The sequence below is a fragment of the Haliotis asinina genome, chromosome 1 (genome assembly GCF_037392515.1).
Source record: "Haliotis asinina isolate JCU_RB_2024 chromosome 1, JCU_Hal_asi_v2, whole genome shotgun sequence".
NCBI lineage: Eukaryota > Metazoa > Mollusca > Gastropoda > Lepetellida > Haliotidae > Haliotis > Haliotis asinina.
Window position 1 is genome coordinate 27,468,236 of NC_090280.1, and position 19,409 is coordinate 27,487,644.

At 45.3% G+C, this 19,409-nt stretch overlaps 1 protein-coding gene across 1 annotated transcript in view; it reads right to left on the reverse strand.

Moving 5' to 3' along the window:
• Positions 1-19,409, reverse strand: part of LOC137289682 (BOS complex subunit NOMO1-like) — a 40,617-nt gene that overhangs the window by 3,976 nt on the left and 17,232 nt on the right. The window contains exons 16-29 of the mRNA XM_067820867.1: positions 18,721-18,857; positions 11,920-12,068; positions 11,381-11,479; positions 10,719-10,832; positions 10,374-10,456; positions 8,192-8,351; positions 7,640-7,766; positions 7,013-7,129; positions 5,514-5,641; positions 4,937-5,078; positions 4,136-4,222; positions 3,282-3,392; positions 833-934; positions 118-237 (exon numbers count right to left, since the gene is read on the reverse strand). Coding sequence (XP_067676968.1) covers positions 118-237; positions 833-934; positions 3,282-3,392; positions 4,136-4,222; positions 4,937-5,078; positions 5,514-5,641; positions 7,013-7,129; positions 7,640-7,766; positions 8,192-8,351; positions 10,374-10,456; positions 10,719-10,832; positions 11,381-11,479; positions 11,920-12,068; positions 18,721-18,857 — 1,676 coding nt within the window. The remainder of the gene's footprint in view (positions 1-117; positions 238-832; positions 935-3,281; positions 3,393-4,135; positions 4,223-4,936; positions 5,079-5,513; positions 5,642-7,012; positions 7,130-7,639; positions 7,767-8,191; positions 8,352-10,373; positions 10,457-10,718; positions 10,833-11,380; positions 11,480-11,919; positions 12,069-18,720; positions 18,858-19,409) is intronic.

Here is a 19,409-nt window from a genome sequence, read left to right on the forward strand (position 1 = left end):
CGATTTCATCAACAGGCTACCCCATCACCCCTTGTTTTGGAGAGATAAACAGCAATAATAAAACATTCAGACAGGTAGAAGTCGGTAGGACATCAATCTCCACAAAGTGTTTCTTACCCTGGGCTGGAAGACAAGAGTGAAGTGATGGTACGTGGTGTTGGCAGTGAACAGCACCTCGGGTAGTGAGTAGTCGTACATGCCCTTATTGAGGGTGCTCTCTACACGGATAGTGTACACCTGGATTGAAACAACAACATGACAGTTAGGCGACAAAGACACACCACCCAAGGTCTCACACAGGTGTGCGACTCTTTGTTACAGTTGCCCAGTGGGAACTGGGGGCATACTGCAGTCAGGTGAAACATTGGTATCCATTTGACCCTACATATATCTCAAAACAATTAAAAGCTTTATGTTTGCCCCAGTTCCCAAGACCTCACTGTTCAAAACAGTTCCAAGACCTCAATATATAGCATAGTTCTCAAAACCTAGATATTTGGCAAGGTTCTCATGACCTCAATGTTTATTGCAGTTCTCAAGATTGTATGGCATAGTTGTAAATACCTCAATGTATGGCATAGTTGTAAATACCTCAATGTATGGCATAGTTGTAAATACCTCAATGTATGGCATAGTTGTAAATACCTCAATGGCCTATTTTTCTGGACCGCAATGTTTACTGCAGTTCCTAAGACCTCAGTGTTTGACACAGCTCTGAAAATCTCAATGTTTGTTACAATGTGTCATTGTCAACTAGCCGATCCAATCATCTGAACCAAGTGATCAGAGTTCTGGGATCCTGTAAGAATCAAGCACAGTCTGAGTTACCTACCTTGTTGTCTATGGGCAGAGATGGCATGTAGAAGAAGGTTGTGACAGCCATGTTGATGGTGTGGATTGGGCTGTCAGGGGAGTCCTCACGGAAGAGCAGCACCTGCAGCAAACACATACCATGTTCAGCTTAAAATTGCATCTGTGAAGATACTGGTTAGAACTGAACCCACGTTTGTTGTAAGAGGTGACTAACAGGATCGGGTAGTCGGACTTGAATGACACATCATCACATCCCAATTGCAGAGATTGATGCTGCTGATCACTGGATAGCCTGGTCCAGACTTGATTATCTACAGACTGCCGCCATATAGCTGGAATACTGCTGAGTGGGCATATAATTTAACTCAATCACTCATGAACCTGGTACAATCAATGTACATATTTTTAGTCTACTTCCTCTCATTCACAACTGAGGCTGTCAATATATACTGAGGGAGAGGGATGATAAACGTTATATGTGGCTATCAGTACATACTGAGGGAGATGGATGATAAACATTATATGTGGCTGTCAGTACATACAGAGGGAAAGGGATGATAAACGTTATATATGGCTGTCAGTACATACTGAGGGAGAGGGATGATAAACGATATATATGGCTGTCAGTACATACTGAGGCAAAGGGATGATAAACGTTATATATGGCTGTCAGTACATGCTGAGGGAGAGGGATGACAAATGATATATATGGCTGTCAGTACATACTGAGGGAGAGGGATGATAAACGTTATATATGGCTGTCAGTACATACTGAGGGAGAGGGATGATAAACGTTATATATGGCTGTCAGTACATACTGAGGGAGAGGGATGATAAACGATATATATGGCTGTCAGTACATACTGAGGGAGAGGGATGATAAACGATATATATGGCTGTCAGTACATACTGAGGCAAAGGGATGATAAACGTTATATATGGCTGTCAGTACATGCTGAGGGAGAGGGATGATAAACGTTATATATGGCTGTCAGTACATACTGAGGGAGAGGGATGATAAACGATATATATGGCTGTCAGTACATACTGAGGCAAAGGGATGATAAACATTATATGTGGCTGTCAGTACATACTGAGGGAGAGGGATGATAAACGTTATATATGGCTGTCAGTACATGCTGAGGGAGAGGGATGATAAACGATATATATGGCTGTCAGTACATACTGAGGCAAAGGGATGATAAACGTTATATATGGCTGTCAGTACATGCTGAGGGAGAGGGATGACAAATGATATATATGGCTGTCAGTACATGCTGAGGGAGAGGGATGATAAACGTTATATATGGCTGTCAGTACATACTGAGGGAGAGGGATGATAAACGTTATATATGGCTGTCAGTACATACTGAGGGAGAGGGATGATAAACGATATATATGGCTGTCAGTACATGCTGAGGGAAAGGGATGATAAACGTTATATATGGCTGTCAGTACATGCTGAGGGAAAGGGATGATAAACGTTATATATGGCTGTCAGTACATGCTGAGGGAAAGGGATGATAAACGTTATATATGGCTGTCAGTACATACTGAGGGAGAGGGATGATAAACGATATATATGGCTGTCAGTACATGCTGAGGGAAAGGGATGATAAACGTTATATATGGCTGTCAATACATACTGAGGGAGAGGGATGATAAACGATATATATGGCTGTCAGTACATGCTGAGGGAAAGGGATGATAAACGTTATATATGGCTGTCAGTACATGCTGAGGGAGAGGGATGATAAACGATATATATGTCCAGGTTTCCTTGTATGTTGTGTATTACACTGTGGGTGAAAACCCGGAAATACATAAAGAGGCACCTGAACTTGCATGAACTCCTTTGTTTGTTCCCATCAGTATACAGTCAAGTCTCATTAATCCAACTTCCGTTTATCCAACAATTGGCTTTATCCGACATTTTTGTTAGTAGCAAATTGAATAAATGTAACTTATTCTCATATATTTAGTCCGACCTCATTAGTCCAACTGTAATGACTTGATGATCAGGATAAACAAAGCAGTAAAGTATCATTAAGATCAATCAAACTTAACTGTATTGATTGTCACAAGAAACACAAGTTATGATTACTCATAAAAACAAATCTCGATAGGGAGCAGGTGTATCAGCAAAACCTAAATCAATGATTCGTGTTTGTGTCCCCTCAACCTCAGAACCTCCACTGAGATGTATTGAACATCACTGGGGAGACAGACCAAGTCAGCAAGCATCAGACACCAATGGGTGTGTAGTTGTACTCCTGTATGAGTCAACACAAACCCAACTACACCTAAAGCTCACTGGATCACTAGCCAGCCTGTTCGCCATGTCCATCAACATGCGGCAAACAATTTGTGTGATGGGGTGAGAGAGAGTTCGGTTTCCATCAGTTTGCAATATTCCAGCAATATCATGACAGGGAACACCAGAAATATGCTTCACACATGTGTGTTACCTTGAGGGAGGCTAGATGCTCCTGGGGGACGATGATGTTGCCACTGATATCCAGCTGGTTGAGGTGACGGAAGGCGATCACGTTCACATCCTGGAAGTCTTTACTGTCAACCTGCAGGTGGGAAAACAAAGATTGATCAGGCACACAATAGTGAACAATATGTTTGTTTTGTTGTTTACTCCCTTCGTAATATTCCAGTTAGACCAAACAATCGAGTGATTGACATCTGAGCACTGAACAACACAACAGGCATACAGGTGACAAGTCTGGCCCACCTGACACCATTAGTCACCTGTCGTTACAAGCATGGATTGCTGAAGATCAATTCTACCCAGATCCTCATAAGCCAACTACATCTGGGTCTGGGTTGTACCCAATAGCAATCCAGCCATGGTATTGGAGTAACTCATCTAAGCACTCTCAAGATAACCACCATGTCCACACACAATACTGAGTGAATGTCTAATAAGCTACAGCACAATTACACCTGCAATGTATTCAATACACAATTTCAGTTAGAAAATGGTCAAATGTAACACGTTATATTTCGTATTCCACTTTCTAGGGGTTTTGTCCCTTTGTCTGAGGCCCACCTGATATTTAAACCCACACACCTGATCACAGGACACAAAGTCGGAGATCTTACCGACTCAGTCACCACAACTTTCGTAAAAATGGAACTGGGACACATGGTAGTCTGACAAGTGATTATTGGCACAGCACCCTTGGCAGAGAGCAATGAATGCACTATGCCATATAGAAAGTGGCGAAAGGTTACACATACTATGTTCACCTGTGAGCTGACAGATCAGCAGTTGACAGCACACGAAACAAGAAGACAACACTGTGTTTACCTTGAGTATCCTGGTTTTTGGGGCTGTCCTCTCTATGTGTGTGTTCACCTCACCACTCTTCAGTCTCAACAGGTACTCACACTTTGGCTGCAACAAATGACAACACTACTCTGAGACTCACTCTACAATAGTCCTCTTCAGAGAACGGCAGCAGAGCATCAAACAGTTGCAACACAAATAGGAAAAACAATACTTGATATACTTTGCTCTATAGCTTGGTGGTTTTAGCCACTAGGCTACTAAGGATCACAGAGAGAATGAGACCATTTGTCAGTATGAACCATGTGTTCATCACAAGACAGGTACTGTGAGCAGCGCATGTCCAACACGCTGAATGCACTAGCGTTTCATGAAAATCAACCAGGTTACGGCCATGTAATGTCAACACACTCACTAAACCATTTACCCTATGGGGATCTATTATAAGGCACAGGGGGCTATTGATGTCAATCATTATATAATATTTTCGAAGACATTTTACACAAAAACGGTTGGTAAGCTGGAGTAACCACACCTACTCGGGTCTACAAGAGACTGTGATCCCAAGAGTCAGGACCGCATGGTAAACCCTTGTAGTCGTGCTTTCTCCTGCACATACACTGCACCATTTCAATATTTTAACATGACCTTCACATTACCCGCAAGGACCTGCAAAATTTATTGACGGGTGTCCACTAGACCACTTTGTTAGTAAGTCAAAGTAAAACCAAGTAAGCCAGACACAATCACTAGTGACTGAGAATGAGTGAGTTTTGTTTAACCCGCATCTTCACAAGTAATAAGTGAGACTGGTGATCATACCTCCAGACCCCTGATGCGATAGGAACCGTCCTGCTCCGTCTTACTCTCCTCCTGGTACATTGAACACTTGTCTTGTCCCACCGCCTCCACCACCACACCAGGCTCTGGTTCTCCGTTCAGGGACGTCACACGGCCGTAACAACTGCACACAAGTGGAGAGTGATGAGTTGGATTATGAGGTTTGGAAATATTTCTGAGCGAGCAAGCGAGTGGAGTGAGTGAGTGGGGTTTTATGTTGCCTTTAGCAATTTAGGCTGGGGACACCAGAAATGGGCTTCATTCACTTCAAACACTAGGATATACACCACCACACACCCACTCCCGCATCCATACCCACTTTCGCACCCCCACCCTCACCCATGCCCGCCCGCACGCACGCCCACCCAAATTCAATCATCCTACACTTAAGGGTATTCTTACTGTATTGTATTTGTATTAAGGATTACACTTTCTCAGTAGAGTACAGATTCTAATTTCAATTTCAAAACACTCAACCCTGTATAGTTAACAGGATGAAAAATTACTTGATTTCTAAAACTGATGCATGTTTCCTGAAACAACGGCTAGTGGGACTGACCTGTATGCCACTCTGGCGCCAGTGATGGTAATCTTGCGTGTTGTTCCCTCCTGAACATCAATCATCTGAGATGCTGGCTCAAACTTGTACTCCTTCATCATCGGCCGCAGGAAGTACTGGCCAGGGCTCTATACACAAGTAACATTCCTGTCAGCCTCCTCACTCAGGGAACAAACCTAACAAACCTACCCTTGGAGGATGTGACTCGAGCCATCTCTAATCAAGACATCTAATTCACTGTACAAGTTTCAAAACATGGCAAATCTCACAGGTGCATCTTGAAACGTCTTGAAACGTATGTTAAGAATGTAAATAATAAAGGTGCTGTGTTCTACGTTATCTGAAAATCAAACTTCCAGCCTAGACGTGTGAAAAAGGTGAATCTTTTCTTTTGTCTGACTGGTCTTGAGAATAATGCAGCCTTAATTAAAACTAATAATCAATATCACATAACCTTCTGATCAAAATGTCAACCCAGACAGGGGGTCAAGCAAAGGGGATCTATTCTGTTTTGATATTTTCCATCTATTGGAGCCTAACCATCCAATCACCTTTGTGTCCCCGAGTCTACCCATCCAATTACTCTTGTCTCCCCAAGCCTAACCACCTAATTACCTTTACCTCTCCAAGCCTAACCACCCAATTAACTTTGTCTCCCCAAGCCTAAACAACCTTTGCCTCACCAAGCCTAACCATCCTTTGTCTCCCCAAGCCTAACTACCCAGTTACCTCTGCCTCCCTTAGCCTAACCACTTAATTACCTTTGTCTCCACAAACCTAACCACCTAACTACCTTTGTCTCCCCAAACCTAACCCCCTAATTACCTTTATCTCCCCAAGCCTAACCATACTTTGTCTCCCCAAGCCTAACCACCCAATTACCTTTGTCTCCCTTAGCCTAACCACCTAATTAACTTTGTCTCCACAAGCCTAACCACCTAATTACCTTTGTCTCCCCAAACCTAACCACCTAATTACCTTTATCTCCCCAAGCCTAACCACCTAATTACCTTTATCTCCCCAAGCCTAACCATCCAATTACCTTTGTCTCCCCAAGCCTAACCACCAAATTACCTTTGTCTCCCCAAGCCTAACCGCCTAATCACCTTTACCTCCCCAAGCTTGACCACCTAATCACCTTTACATCCCCAAGCCTAACCACCTTTACCTCCCCAAGCCTAACCATCCAATCACCTTTGTCTTCCCTAGCCTACCCATCCATCAGAAAGATCCATTCTGATTTAACATTTTCCAAATGGAAGTTGTTCTGGATACTATGGCTGAAGTTAATTTATGATACACATAATATGACCTCCCAGAAAGGATGACATCCTTAAACGCCAGAAGTGCAAACTATCTCCTGCAAAGGGTGTGATGACTACTCAGGGCGACAAAAAACATCATCAAGCAACAGAGACATGTTTAACCAACCAAAGCCATCAATGAAAAATGACTTTACATCAGCAAAATGTCACTCTTAGTATGGACACAGTACTTACAAGAGCAGTGAAGGCAATGGTTCCATTGTCTCCGGTGACGTTGTTGCTGCGGTACTGGTTGCCGCCACTAAGTGACAACAGCACTGTTGACAGCGCCTGTTTGGCCTCGTCCACAACCTAGGATCAACAATACATGACTGTCTAACATGCGAAATTAGCAATCAAGATGATTGTTAGCTGCTTTGTTGGTTTGTCACCAAACAGCACTATTCCAGCCATATGGCAACAGTCTGTAAATAATACAGCCTAGTCTACAACAATCCAAAGATCAAAAGCACAAGTCTCGATCTACACAGTTGGGATATGATGACAAGTATGGGTTACTGAAGCCCAATTCTAACTAATCTTCATGGGTCAATCAAGATGGTCTTCAGGGCAAAAACATTACTAGGTGCAGACTGGCCCTTGATGAATATTTGAAAACCTAGGATTCAAACCAACACGCAGCTGTTCCCGGTTTGAGTATCACAGTGTCGACATTATGTCAATTCCAGAATCAAAACCTGCATGCAGATCATATTATGAAATGCAAAAAGGTTTGTCTGCCTAAGACTTGTTTTTTTTATCTGGTCAGAGGGTAAACGTTGAAGTCAGGCAAGAAAACCCTTGTTGCCACAAAGAACTTACTGTGACTTGGACCTCTCCTAGTTTGAACGCCCTGAAGACGGCCTGCTGATCTTTCTCCTTGGTGAGCAGATAACCGTTCTTCTCAGCAGACACATCATACTGCACATTGCTGTGCAGGGGGCCCACTCTGTAACAGATATTACAGATGCATTGAAAGAGAAACAGTTTCACAGCACACGGCCAAGTGTCACTTTAAGTCTCTGAGGTAGGGACATTGCTACTGAAGTTGATACTGTCACAATCTTAACAGTGTCACTGAAGGTGACTGTCACTATCTTTACAGTGTCACTGAAAGTGACTGTCACTATCTCTACAGTGTCACTGAAGCCGACTGTCACGATCTTGACAGTGTCACTGAAGGTGAATGAGAATTATGATGATAACAGTTTCACAACAGATACAACTTTGTCACTTTGGTTACAATCATGCAGCTGATGAAACTGTTTAACAAATATCACATCAACAAAAATCTACTGATGTAAGAGATCTCCCTCTACAACATGGCAGTATTGTAGGTGCCATGTCCTGAAGCCATCGCTTGCTTGCACATACTTGAACTTGCCGGATGCCTCCGTGTGGAGATTGATGGCGTCGATGGAGCCGTCCTGAGCAGTGACAGTGATCTTCACCCCCTCCAGTGCTGGCTTCACTTGCCCCATGATAAACACGCCTCTCTTGCCCTCAAACAAAGCCACCTCACCTGGACAGGAATCTGGGAAACATGAGAGAGAAAAATAGTCACAAACATCTGTGATTAGTGGGATGTGTTGCAGCACTAGGATCCATGTTTAGTGGGATGTCTTGCTGCCATAGGATCCATGTTATGTGGAATGTCTTGCTGCACTGAGATCTAGGTTTAGTGGATCTGTTGCTGCAATATGATTCACTTTTAGTGTGATGTGTTGTGGGCCTAAGATCCATAGCTGCTGCACTAAGATCCATGCTTAATGGGATGGGTTGCTTTATAAGATTCACACTTAGTGTGATGTGTTGTGGCACTATGATCTATGTTTAGTGGGATGAGCTGCTGCATTAAGATTCATGTTTAGTGGGATGAGCTGCTGCACTAAGATTCATGTTTAGTGGGATGAGCTGCTGCACTACGATCCATGTTTAGTGGGATGAGCTGCTGCACTAAGATTCATGTTTAGTGGGATGGGTTGCTGCACTACGATCCATGTTTAGTGGGATGAGCTGCTGCACTAAGATTCATGTTTAGTGGGATGAGTTGCTGCACTAAGATTCATGTTTAGTGGGATGAGCTGCTGCACTAAGATTCATGTTCAGTGGGATGAGTTGCTGCACTACGATCAATGTTTAGTGGGATGAGCTGCTGCACTAAGATTCATGTTTAGTGGGATGAGCTGCTGCACTAAGATTCATGTTCAGTGGGATGAGTTGCTGCACTAAGATCCATGTTTAGTGGGATGAGCTGCTGCACTAAGATTCATGTTTAGTGGGATGAGTTGCTGCACTACGATCCATGTTTAGTGGGATGAGCTGCTGCACTAAGATTCATGTTTAGTGGGATGAGTTGCTGCACTAAGATTCATGTTTAGTGGGATGAGCTGCTGCACTAAGATTCATGTTCAGTGGGATGAGTTGCTGCACTACGATCCATGTTTAGTGGGATGAGCTGCTGCACTAACATTCTTGTTTAGGTGGATGAGTTGCTGCACTAAGATTCATGTTTAGTGGGATGAGTTGCTGCACTACGATCCATGTTTAGTGGGATGAGCTGCTGCACTAAGATTCATGTTTAGTGGGATGGGTTGCTGCACTAAGATTCATGTTTAGTGGGATGAGCTGCTGCACTAAGATTCATGTTCAGTGGGATGAGTTGCTGCACTACGATCCATGTTCAGTGGGATGAGTTGCTGCACTACGATCCATGTTCAGTGGGATGAGCTGCTGCACTAAGATTCATGTTTAGTGGGATGAGTTGCTGCACTACGATCCATGTTTAGTGGGATGAGCTGCTGCACTAAGATTCATGTTCAGTGGGATGAGCTGCTGCACTACGATCCATGTTTAGTGGGATGAGCTGCTGCACTAAGATTCATGTTTAGTGGGATGAGTTGCTGCACTAAGATTCATGTTTAGTGGGATGAGCTGCTGCACTAAGATTCATGTTCAGTGGGATGAGTTGCTGCACTACGATCTATGTTTAGTGGGATGAGCTGCTGCACTAAGATTCATGTTCAGTGGGATGAGTTGCTGCACTAAGATTCATGTTTAGTGGGATGAACTGCTGCACTAAGATTCGTGTTCAGTGGGATGAGTTGCTGCACTACGATCCATGTTTAGTGGGATGAGCTGCTGCACTAAGATTCATGTTCAGTGGGATGAGTTGCTGCACTAAGATTCATGTTTAGTGGGATGAGCTGCTGCACTAAGATTCATGTTCAGTGGGATGAGTTGCTGCACTACGATCCATGTTTAGTGGGATGAGCTGCTGCACTAAGATTCATGTTTAGTGGGATGGGTTGCTGCACTACGATCCATGTTTAGTGGGATGGGTTGCTGCACTAAGATTCATGTTTAGTGGGATGGGTTGCTGCACTACGATCCATGTTTAGTGGGATGAGCTGCTGCATTAAGATTCATGTTTAGTGGGATGAGCTGCTGCACTAAGATCCATGTTTAGTGGGATGAACTGCTGCACTAAGATTCATGTTTAGTGGGATGAGTTGCTGTACTATGATCCATGTTTAGCACGTCGTGTTGCAGGTACCTCCAATGATAGTGGTGTCGACAGAAGGAGGGTAGAACAGCAGCTCAGCAGATTTTACTGTGTACATCAGCTTCTCTCCAGTCCTGCAACCAGATTATTATTATGTCTACTGCAGTCTCTACATGACAAACAAACTGGTGAAACTGGATTCCTTCAGTTTTAAGTTAGATGAGAAAATTACAAACGCATTTTGCGCTGTTTCTAAATATAAACAGAGAACCACATGCAAGTTCCTAATCTTATCTACCAACACATCCATAAAAGTAAGAAATAACAGTCACAGGAATTAATCTTTTTAGATGATCGATTATTTGTTATGAACCAAATCATGGCAATAATGCTTACTTGGCCCAGTGTGAGAACTTGTACACAAACGGTCCTTTAGCTGGCTGCTTGTTGTCCTTGGTGCCTTCTGGCTTGAGAGGACCAAGGACAGTGGGTGTATCCGACACAGAAGACCTGAAGACAGACAAATATCACCATCTGTTCCCAGGGATTTTCATCAACAGAAGACAGAAAAAACATATGCTGCCATACCAAAGATACTTGATGGCAATAAACAAAACAAAGTAAATTGGAGATAGATTTGATAAACTTTCCATGATGTTTTTTATTTGTTTGACAGAGCACTCAGTACTGTTCCTGAATTAAAATAGCAGCGTTTGAGGTGACGTGCAATGGAGTCTAACATCATTTCGCTCGTATGACGATGTGCATATACGTGTATGTGTGGCTGCTTGGACTAGCTTAGACATAGCTAGTTTCATAGTTCTAGCTCACTGAGATACCATGCCGCACTTAAGCATGCACTGGAAACTTACAAGAACTATGGTCCGGTCGGGTAAAAGGGGGTCTAGTATCCGTGTAGGAAATTTGGACCTGTCCTAGCCCTCATAACTACCTACTTCAAAACACACTTGCAGTCATTGTGCCAACATTACCCTGGAATCTTTACAGCAGCAATGCCACCAATACTCCCCAGCCTTCTTGACATAAGATGTACGTACGTGATGACAACTTTGATGTCGTCCACTTTATCTCTTGTGCTGATTGAGCCTAAGGTGAGATGCTGCACAGCCATCAACGTTACCATCAGCGGGTTCCACCTGTTGAACACAACAAGCATTCATTACATGCGGAACACATGACTCCCTGTTTTTTCTTTGAAATATTAGGTTCCAAAAAATACAGGAACAAAAATGTACAGGGAAGTGACTTAGTCCCAACCTACATCCCCGAGACAGGCAAGATGGGAAAAATTGTTACTGCAAAATACATTCCCATCAAACATGCTTGTAATGAACAGAGGATAAAAGAAGCCTGGTTTTCTTCTGTGACAATCATTTGCTGCGGATTTAAGTAAAAACACACATAATGGACGATGATTATAGCTAATGAAATTGAGCGGTGAATTAAGTTTGTTATACCTGTGTTATATCTGTGCTCAAAGGAACCAACCTAAAAGAGTAATTCAGATTAAGTCTCTGGGAACGGGATCTCCAGGATACATATCCACTAGTTGCCTGCACGATTAGATACTACTCACGTGTCATATGTGTAGACATCTTTCTCAAACTTGTGACAAGAATCTGGAGTGAGCCGGTACACACCAGGTTGAGCCAGACAGAACCGGTTGGTACCCTTGTTCAGCTGGAAGGATCCAACACTCCCAGCCTTCTTCTCATGAGCAAAATTCTGAAACATCATGAAGAGGAATTTTAAGTATCTCATTCAAAGTCAAGATTCAAAATTGCTGAACATGTTTATCAAGGGCAATAACTATTCACCTATTTCACTCCTGAGCTGGTGAGCTTTAAACAGTCCACAACTGGCAAACAAGTGGATACAATATGAGCTACAATTTGTCAGGTGATACAGTGTCAAGGAAGTGGTCATTTCAGTGACCATATATAAACTGACAGCTGCTTCTGCTTTGTTTGTTTGTGTAATGCCAAACTCAGCAATAATTCAGCTATCAATATCAGTCTGCAAATAATCAAATCTGAGCCAGAAAATCCACTGATCAACATCATAAGCATCGATGTACACAACTGGGAACTGGGAGCCAATGTGTCAACCAAGTCAGTGGGTCTGAGCACCCTATCCCGTTAGTCATCTCTAATGACAAGGATGGGTTACGGAAGAATTGGAATTGGTCCTTTCAAACGGCTGTAACAGAATACAAGTCAGCAATATTATTAAAATCTAAATATTTTAGATATTTAAATACTTACCTTACCATAGGTCTTATGCATATTACCTCAAGCTTCGCTAGAAGAGATCAGACAGTCGTTGATTCGCCATTCCCTGGATGGCTACCTCATGTAATCTACGAATGTAGTCACGGAAGTGACGTGATCTCCCCACTCGCGCGAGAGCGCAGAATCCAAAATTCACTTTTACCGCCAACCGGAAGGTCCGAAGAGTCCAAAGTGGGGAGGAGCATCCAGCGTTGGGAGGGAGTCACCGCCCTATGGTAAGGTAAGTATTTAAATATCTAAAATATTTAGATTTTAATAAATTTTTAACTTACCTTACCATAGGTCTTATGCATATGGCTTCGACAGATGGATGGTGGTGTGGACTCCGGAGGACCATCCCTCAGCAAACAGTGCACATGCAACAGGAGAACTTGGGAAACCAATGCCAACGGTCTCAGGATAACACCTGGAGCAGGACAAAGAGTAACCCAATAGAACTCCAAAGAAAAACCGACGCACCCTGAGGGTGAGGTTAATCTTAAGACCAACGGTAAGTAACAGCGTTATTACCTAATGGGCGGACGGTCGGGTAAGTTGCCGAGCAACTACCAGTGGACCAAATGACTGTAACCCCTCCACATCTTCAACTGTCAGGTCCCTCAAGTAGTGGGAAGCGAAGACAGTTGATGATTTCCAGAAACAACCCTCCATGATCTGCGCTACCGTGCAATATCGATGGAGGGCCATTGTAGATGCCAAAGCCCTGATCTCGTGCGGGTTATTTGCTACCGGATGAGGCAGGAGCTTGTCGTCGTAGGCAGCCAGGATTGTCGATCTGAGCCAAAGGGCAATCGTGTTCCTGTTTACCTCTCCTTTGCAGGTCGACGCAAATGGGATGAATAGTCTTTTGCGGGACCGTCTCCTAGAGGCTGACCTTTTAATGTAACATCTCAGAGCTCTGACCAGACATAGCAGTTCCTCCTCCAAGTCATGATGACCAAGGATCGTAGACAAAGGAGGGATGGAAAATAACCTGTTGGGCTGCCCGGGAAGCGGGTTCTTAGCCACAAAGTCCCAGAGCAGACCCAAATGGACTCGTCCGTGCCTTGACTGTTCAAAGTGAATCTGTGTGACGTCAAGAGCATGGATCTCACTGACTCTAGCCGCTGTCGCCAATGCTAGTAGGAAAGCCGTCTTCTTGGATAGGTGTTCAAAAGAGGCTTCCTCTAACGGCTCATACGGCGGTCCTCTAAGATGTTGTAGAACGACATTAAGATCCCAGGCTGGAGGACGAAACTTGGCCTTCTGGTCTTCCAGCTTGAAAGCTTTGAGAAACGCAATCAGTTCCGGTACCTTGGAGATCTGTTTACCTGACTTGATCGCAAGGACAGAATTCAATGCTGACAGATAGGTGCCTAAGGTACTGCCTCTGAGATGTCTAAAGTTCCGTAGAAAGAGAACTTTGACACAAACTGAGGGGATGTTGCCATAGGATCTTGAGATCTATGAGCGCAAAAATTCTCGAACGAGCGCCATTTGTCGTCATATAGGGATCGGGTAGAAACTATGCGCGCGAGCTATAACGCTCGCCACGTGCATGGAGTAGCCCTTAGCCTTTAACGCCCTCTGCAAATGACCCATGCGTGAAGATGGAATCGCAGTGGATCCGGATGCAGTTGTCGACTGTGTGGATGCCGAAGTAGATGCAACCACTCTGGAAGTTTGTATGGTTCTCCGCTTGCGAGTCGTCGAAGGTTGGGGAACCATGGCCTGGCTGGCCACCAAGGTGCGACCAAAAGCAGTTGCAGGTTCTGAGTCTGCTTGACCTTAGCGACCACTTCTGAGAGAAAGGGCTGGTGGTGGAAACGTGTAAGCGTCCAGACCTTCCCACGACAGGGACATCGCGTCGATCGCTCACGCCTCCAGGTCCATAAAGTGACTGAGTGGAAACCCTGTGCTCCCGGGCGATTAACTTCGCCACTTGAGATGAGTACCCCTTGGCCCTCAAGACTTTCACAGATGGTCCAGGCGCAAAGATGAAACCGCGACGGAACCAGGTGCAGTGTCCGATTGTGAGGATGGAACAACAATTGGTCCCACTCTAGAAGCCGATTATTTGAAACGTCTCTCCACACAACATATTCTCCGTTGGTGATAGACGTAGGGGGTGAGATAAGGCGTCTGCCATGAAGATGCAGGCTCCTGGTATGTGAGATACTTTATTTTGGAGGATCAGACTCGACCACATCGAAGGGTAGAAACGACAAGTGTAGTAGAGGTCGAGGCCTCCTTGACCCTTGTTTACCTAGAAAGCTACTACTGAGTTGACCGTATGGATCATCAGTAGCTTGTCTCTCGGTGCTGTCAACCAATGACAGACATGCATCACCGCTTTCATCTTCAACTGGGTGATGTGAAGAGATTGAGCTCCACTCTTCCAGAATCCTGCTGCAACCTTCTTGACTAGATAGGCACTCAATCCTTGGAGAGAAGTGTCTACCTAAAGATGGTTGTTGAATGACGGCTCTAATAAGTAACTTCCTACGCAAACATTGACCAGCGAGCCTACCACAGGTGTGGTGTCAAGACGTCCAATGTCGTAAACCTGTCATGAAATCATGATCAAGAAAACGCTGTCATAGACGTAATAGTAGACGTCTACGTCTGATCATATCCTAAGGTGACATGAGCAAATCGAGTAGACATTATCACTGACATAGTGATAACGGACAGAGTAGAGCTTGCTTTTAACATAGCCTTGAACTTCGACCCCCGAACCTGGGACGGCGATGTGATGAATCAAGTCCCGCGGAGTTAGTTAGTCATCCAAGCTGACTTAACAGCCTGATAATGAAGTCCACCCCTCTCAAGATAATCTTGTATGCCGTAAAGATGCGTCATTCTTCGACTTCAGAATAACCACGCTGTTCATTATGAATGTGTTGACATTTCAAGGAAGTCTATTTATAGCTGGCTGTCTGTCCGATCAGAAACTGCCATACATCGCTGCACGCCTCCTGATAGGCAGCGTTGAGACTACTGTTACAGGATCTCTATGCCGACTAGAGAAATCCAATGCCGCTGTAGACTGCTAGTCTAGAGTGTAACGACATCTTTCCATCGTAAATGACTAAGTCACTGCAGACAACTTCCTTACACTAGAATAATAACAACACATTCTGCGCAGGGCGTTGTCCCTCGATGACCAATCAGAACGTAGATGTAACGTCCCTGGGATCCTTTGCAGGGCGTTGTCTCTCGGGGACCAATCAAAATGTAGACGTGACGTCACCGGTGTAGCAGGTAACTGATCACCATGAAATCTTGTAAACGGTGATACCCTGCTAGCCTGTAGGCTTAACAGTAACCATGCTGTATGGCGAGCACGTGTCTAAAGGAGTAAAGCGCGCGAAAACCCTTCCGCCGCTTGAAAACTGACGCAGACAAATTGCTTTCCAAGTACATGTGTTGGAATTTTCCCCAAAGATAAATGCTGCCCTCTCTTGTAATAAGAGGTGTAGTTAGGCGTGGCACTTTGTAGTTGTCTCGAAAAATCTTCGTGACAAAATGCGTAAAGCACGTGAAAGAAAACTTTCTCCGCTTGAAGTATATGTAGACAAATTGTAAAGTAAGGATCTTCGAGGATGCAGCCAGTCCCTCCAAAGGACACCCAGTCTCACGCCTACCAGCAGAGGAATATCTGGTACGGTGATCAATCCTCGAGGCGTTGTCTTCAGACAAGTCCATCGCCGCCGCCGAGGTAGCTGACACCAGAGCAGACAACGGCTTAAGCATCCGCTTGAGTTCAGTCTCAATGGTCACCCGCTTAGAATCCTGCACTCTGTAAGAGAGCTGCGAGGAGCCCAATAACCGCTACATAGATTCAACCAAGACCGCCACGCTGTCCGCGAAAACCAGGCTGTGTATCTTGTAATCTGACTTCTTGGATTTACACACTTAGAAATTCGGATTAGATGACAATTTTTCAAAGACCGCATCTAATACAGCCACGGCGTCCGCCACCATAGGATCAGGCGGGATGAGTAGCTCCGGCGATAAATGAAGTGCTGCAGGGTTGTTGGAATTAGCCGAAGGTGAAGGGCAGTACGGTAACCTGTCAGCAATCCACTCGAAGACGACTGATAAGGGTAGTTAAGTGTCATCACCATCGCCTCCTGCCTCCTCGTCGAAGTCCGGGCCAAAAACCTGTTCTTCCAGGTCCTCATAGGAAACGGAATTCGAATCACGCCGCGATGTAGGAGACCAAGTCGATGCATGAGCAGCAGATTCCTTGGACGAGATCCAAGGTGGTTCCGGCGACCGCAAACGCCGAGTTCTAGAGGAGCGTCGAGGTGATATGGACTGGGAGCGCAAGCAACGTCTTCACCTGGTAGCTCATTCAAAGGGCGTAGCGGGGACCGAGAGCGCCAACAAAGACTACTGTGGAGGGTACAGGATCACCGACTCCCAGGGAACCTGGAGCGCGATCTGCGCCGAGAGCGCTCTGCCTCCAAGCGCCGAGCGCGCCCTTCATCCAACTGTCGTTGTAAAACCTCTTCCCTGGACAACGTATGCAACACCCTGGGTATACGGTAAGGCGCAGGCGCTGGCGCTGGCATAGGGTCCGGCGTCGGCATAGGCGCTGGCGTAGGTATAGGCACTAGCGCAAGCACAGCCTCTGGCGCTGGCGTAGACAGACGCTGGCATAGGCATAGGCACTGGCGCAAGCACAGGCGCTGGCGCTGGCGTAGACATAGGCGCTGGCGTAGGCATAGGCGCTGGCGTAGTCACTAGCGCAAGCACAGCTTCTGGCGCTGGCGTAGACATAGGCGCTGGCGTAGGCATAGGCACTGGCGCAAGCACAGGCGCTGGCGCTGGCGTAGACATAGGCGCTGGCGTAGACATAGGCGTAGGCACAAGCACAGGCGCTGGCATAGGCGCTGGCGTAAGCAAAGGCGCTGGTGTTGGCATAGGCGCTGGTGTCGAGATGTCCAGACGCTGGCATCGCAGCAGCACCGGGCGTCAGGAGAGAGCGCAGGAACCTCTGGACTTCCGGATGAGACAAGGCATCTGGATGAAAACAGATCCACGATGGAATCCGAGCGAGGTGGTTCCGGGGACAAACGTACAGGCGTCACAGACGAACGCCCCATCCCAGGCGTCGGCACAGGCGTTGAAGGCGGTTGTAAGTCAGGGTCGTCCGGCAGAGATCCCAACGACGACGCTGGAGACGACAACCTTCTCTACCGCTGTGAAAAAAACTTCCTCTTAGCCGCAATAAGTCTCGAAATCCGCCACCAATAACGCCTCGCAGTACTGGCAGTGTCCGTCAAAAGAGCAGGCTAGAGACGCACAATCCGGGCACCAAGGGTGGGGATATTCGCCGATTCCTGCCCCAAGCAGATAGTGCAAAACTGGGGAGATATACACAGTTAAGTGCAACAAACAAACATAACAATGTGTTGAAACCAACGCTAGGAGGTAGAAAAAACACCCCTATACCAGAAATGCAGCACCCCCACTGTAAAGTAGGCACGCCCGTAAGCTCGTGACAGCGAAGGCCAAACAACCAAAATGGCTGTCTGCGTACATCGCAACGTGGCACGAAAAACATATAAATGCTGTGAAACATGGGCAAAAATACTAATCGACATGTAAAATCACATGGAGGAAGAAAAAACCAGCAAGATATAATACCCCCACGGACGCCATGCCGCACTCACACACGACGCGGGCGAACTCACCCCGAAGTGAGAGAAAAAAACAACACGAGGTAGCAAAGTAAGTGCAGTTAAATGATTACTTACCTAAACACGCACACCTAAGGGATACAAACCATACCTACCCGTGAGAAAACAAATTTATTAAATAAACCACAAAGTAGGTAAACTAAGCGAACCAAACACGTCCGAACAGACGAACGCTAGAGGTAAAAGTGGATTTTGGATTCTGCGCTCTCGCGCGAGTGGGGAGATCACGTCACTTCCGTGACTACATTCGTAGATTACATGAGGTAGCCATCCAGGGAATGGCGAATCAACGACTGTCTGATCTCTTCTAGCGAAGCTTGAGGTAATATGCATAAGACCTATGGTAAGGTAAGTTAAAAATATGTTTTTGTTCAGCAAGAGAGCAGTAGTACTTACAAGTGTTATTTCATGTGAAATGCTGCATTTGAGGATGTATCCTGTCTGGACGAAGTCCACTCCAGTCAGATCCTGATCCACCACCTCGATCTCCAGAGTCTTGTCCTTCCAGCACCAACTGTCCTGGAGCATTGTTACTGTACAACACAAGAAACACATGTCACTGAGCAGCGCCAGTTGGTGTCATTGAAACAGCTCATCTTGCTGACATACGGATGAGTGAGTATGGTTTTACGTTGCTTTCAGCCATATTCCAGCAATATCATGGCATGTAGGCAGAGGGATACAAAAATATGGGCTTCACACAAATCTTAACATTTCCTAAGGTGTGTAACATTTCCCCCAGCACTGGGGGGAAAACTGGTTTCAGCAGCTGTGCTGCGCTGCGTTCATAACGCATGCGTAGTGAATAGGGTCGCGGAGCTTGAAACAGTATGCATGCCCAGAGTCTGAGGTCATGAGCAGTAGTCTAATCTTGGTTGTGTACACAAACAAGTAAATAATCTTCTTGTTACGTAAAAAAAACTTGATGATTGTGGTAAGCAGTCTGTCTCAGAGAAAGCTCAGTGTCTGGTTTATTCACACCTATATGTCTGCCTGTCTGTCTGTTAAAGACAACATGCAGTACACAGCTTGTTGTCATTGACCACGTGCACTTTGAACTTAACACCTATCAGAATATACGACAT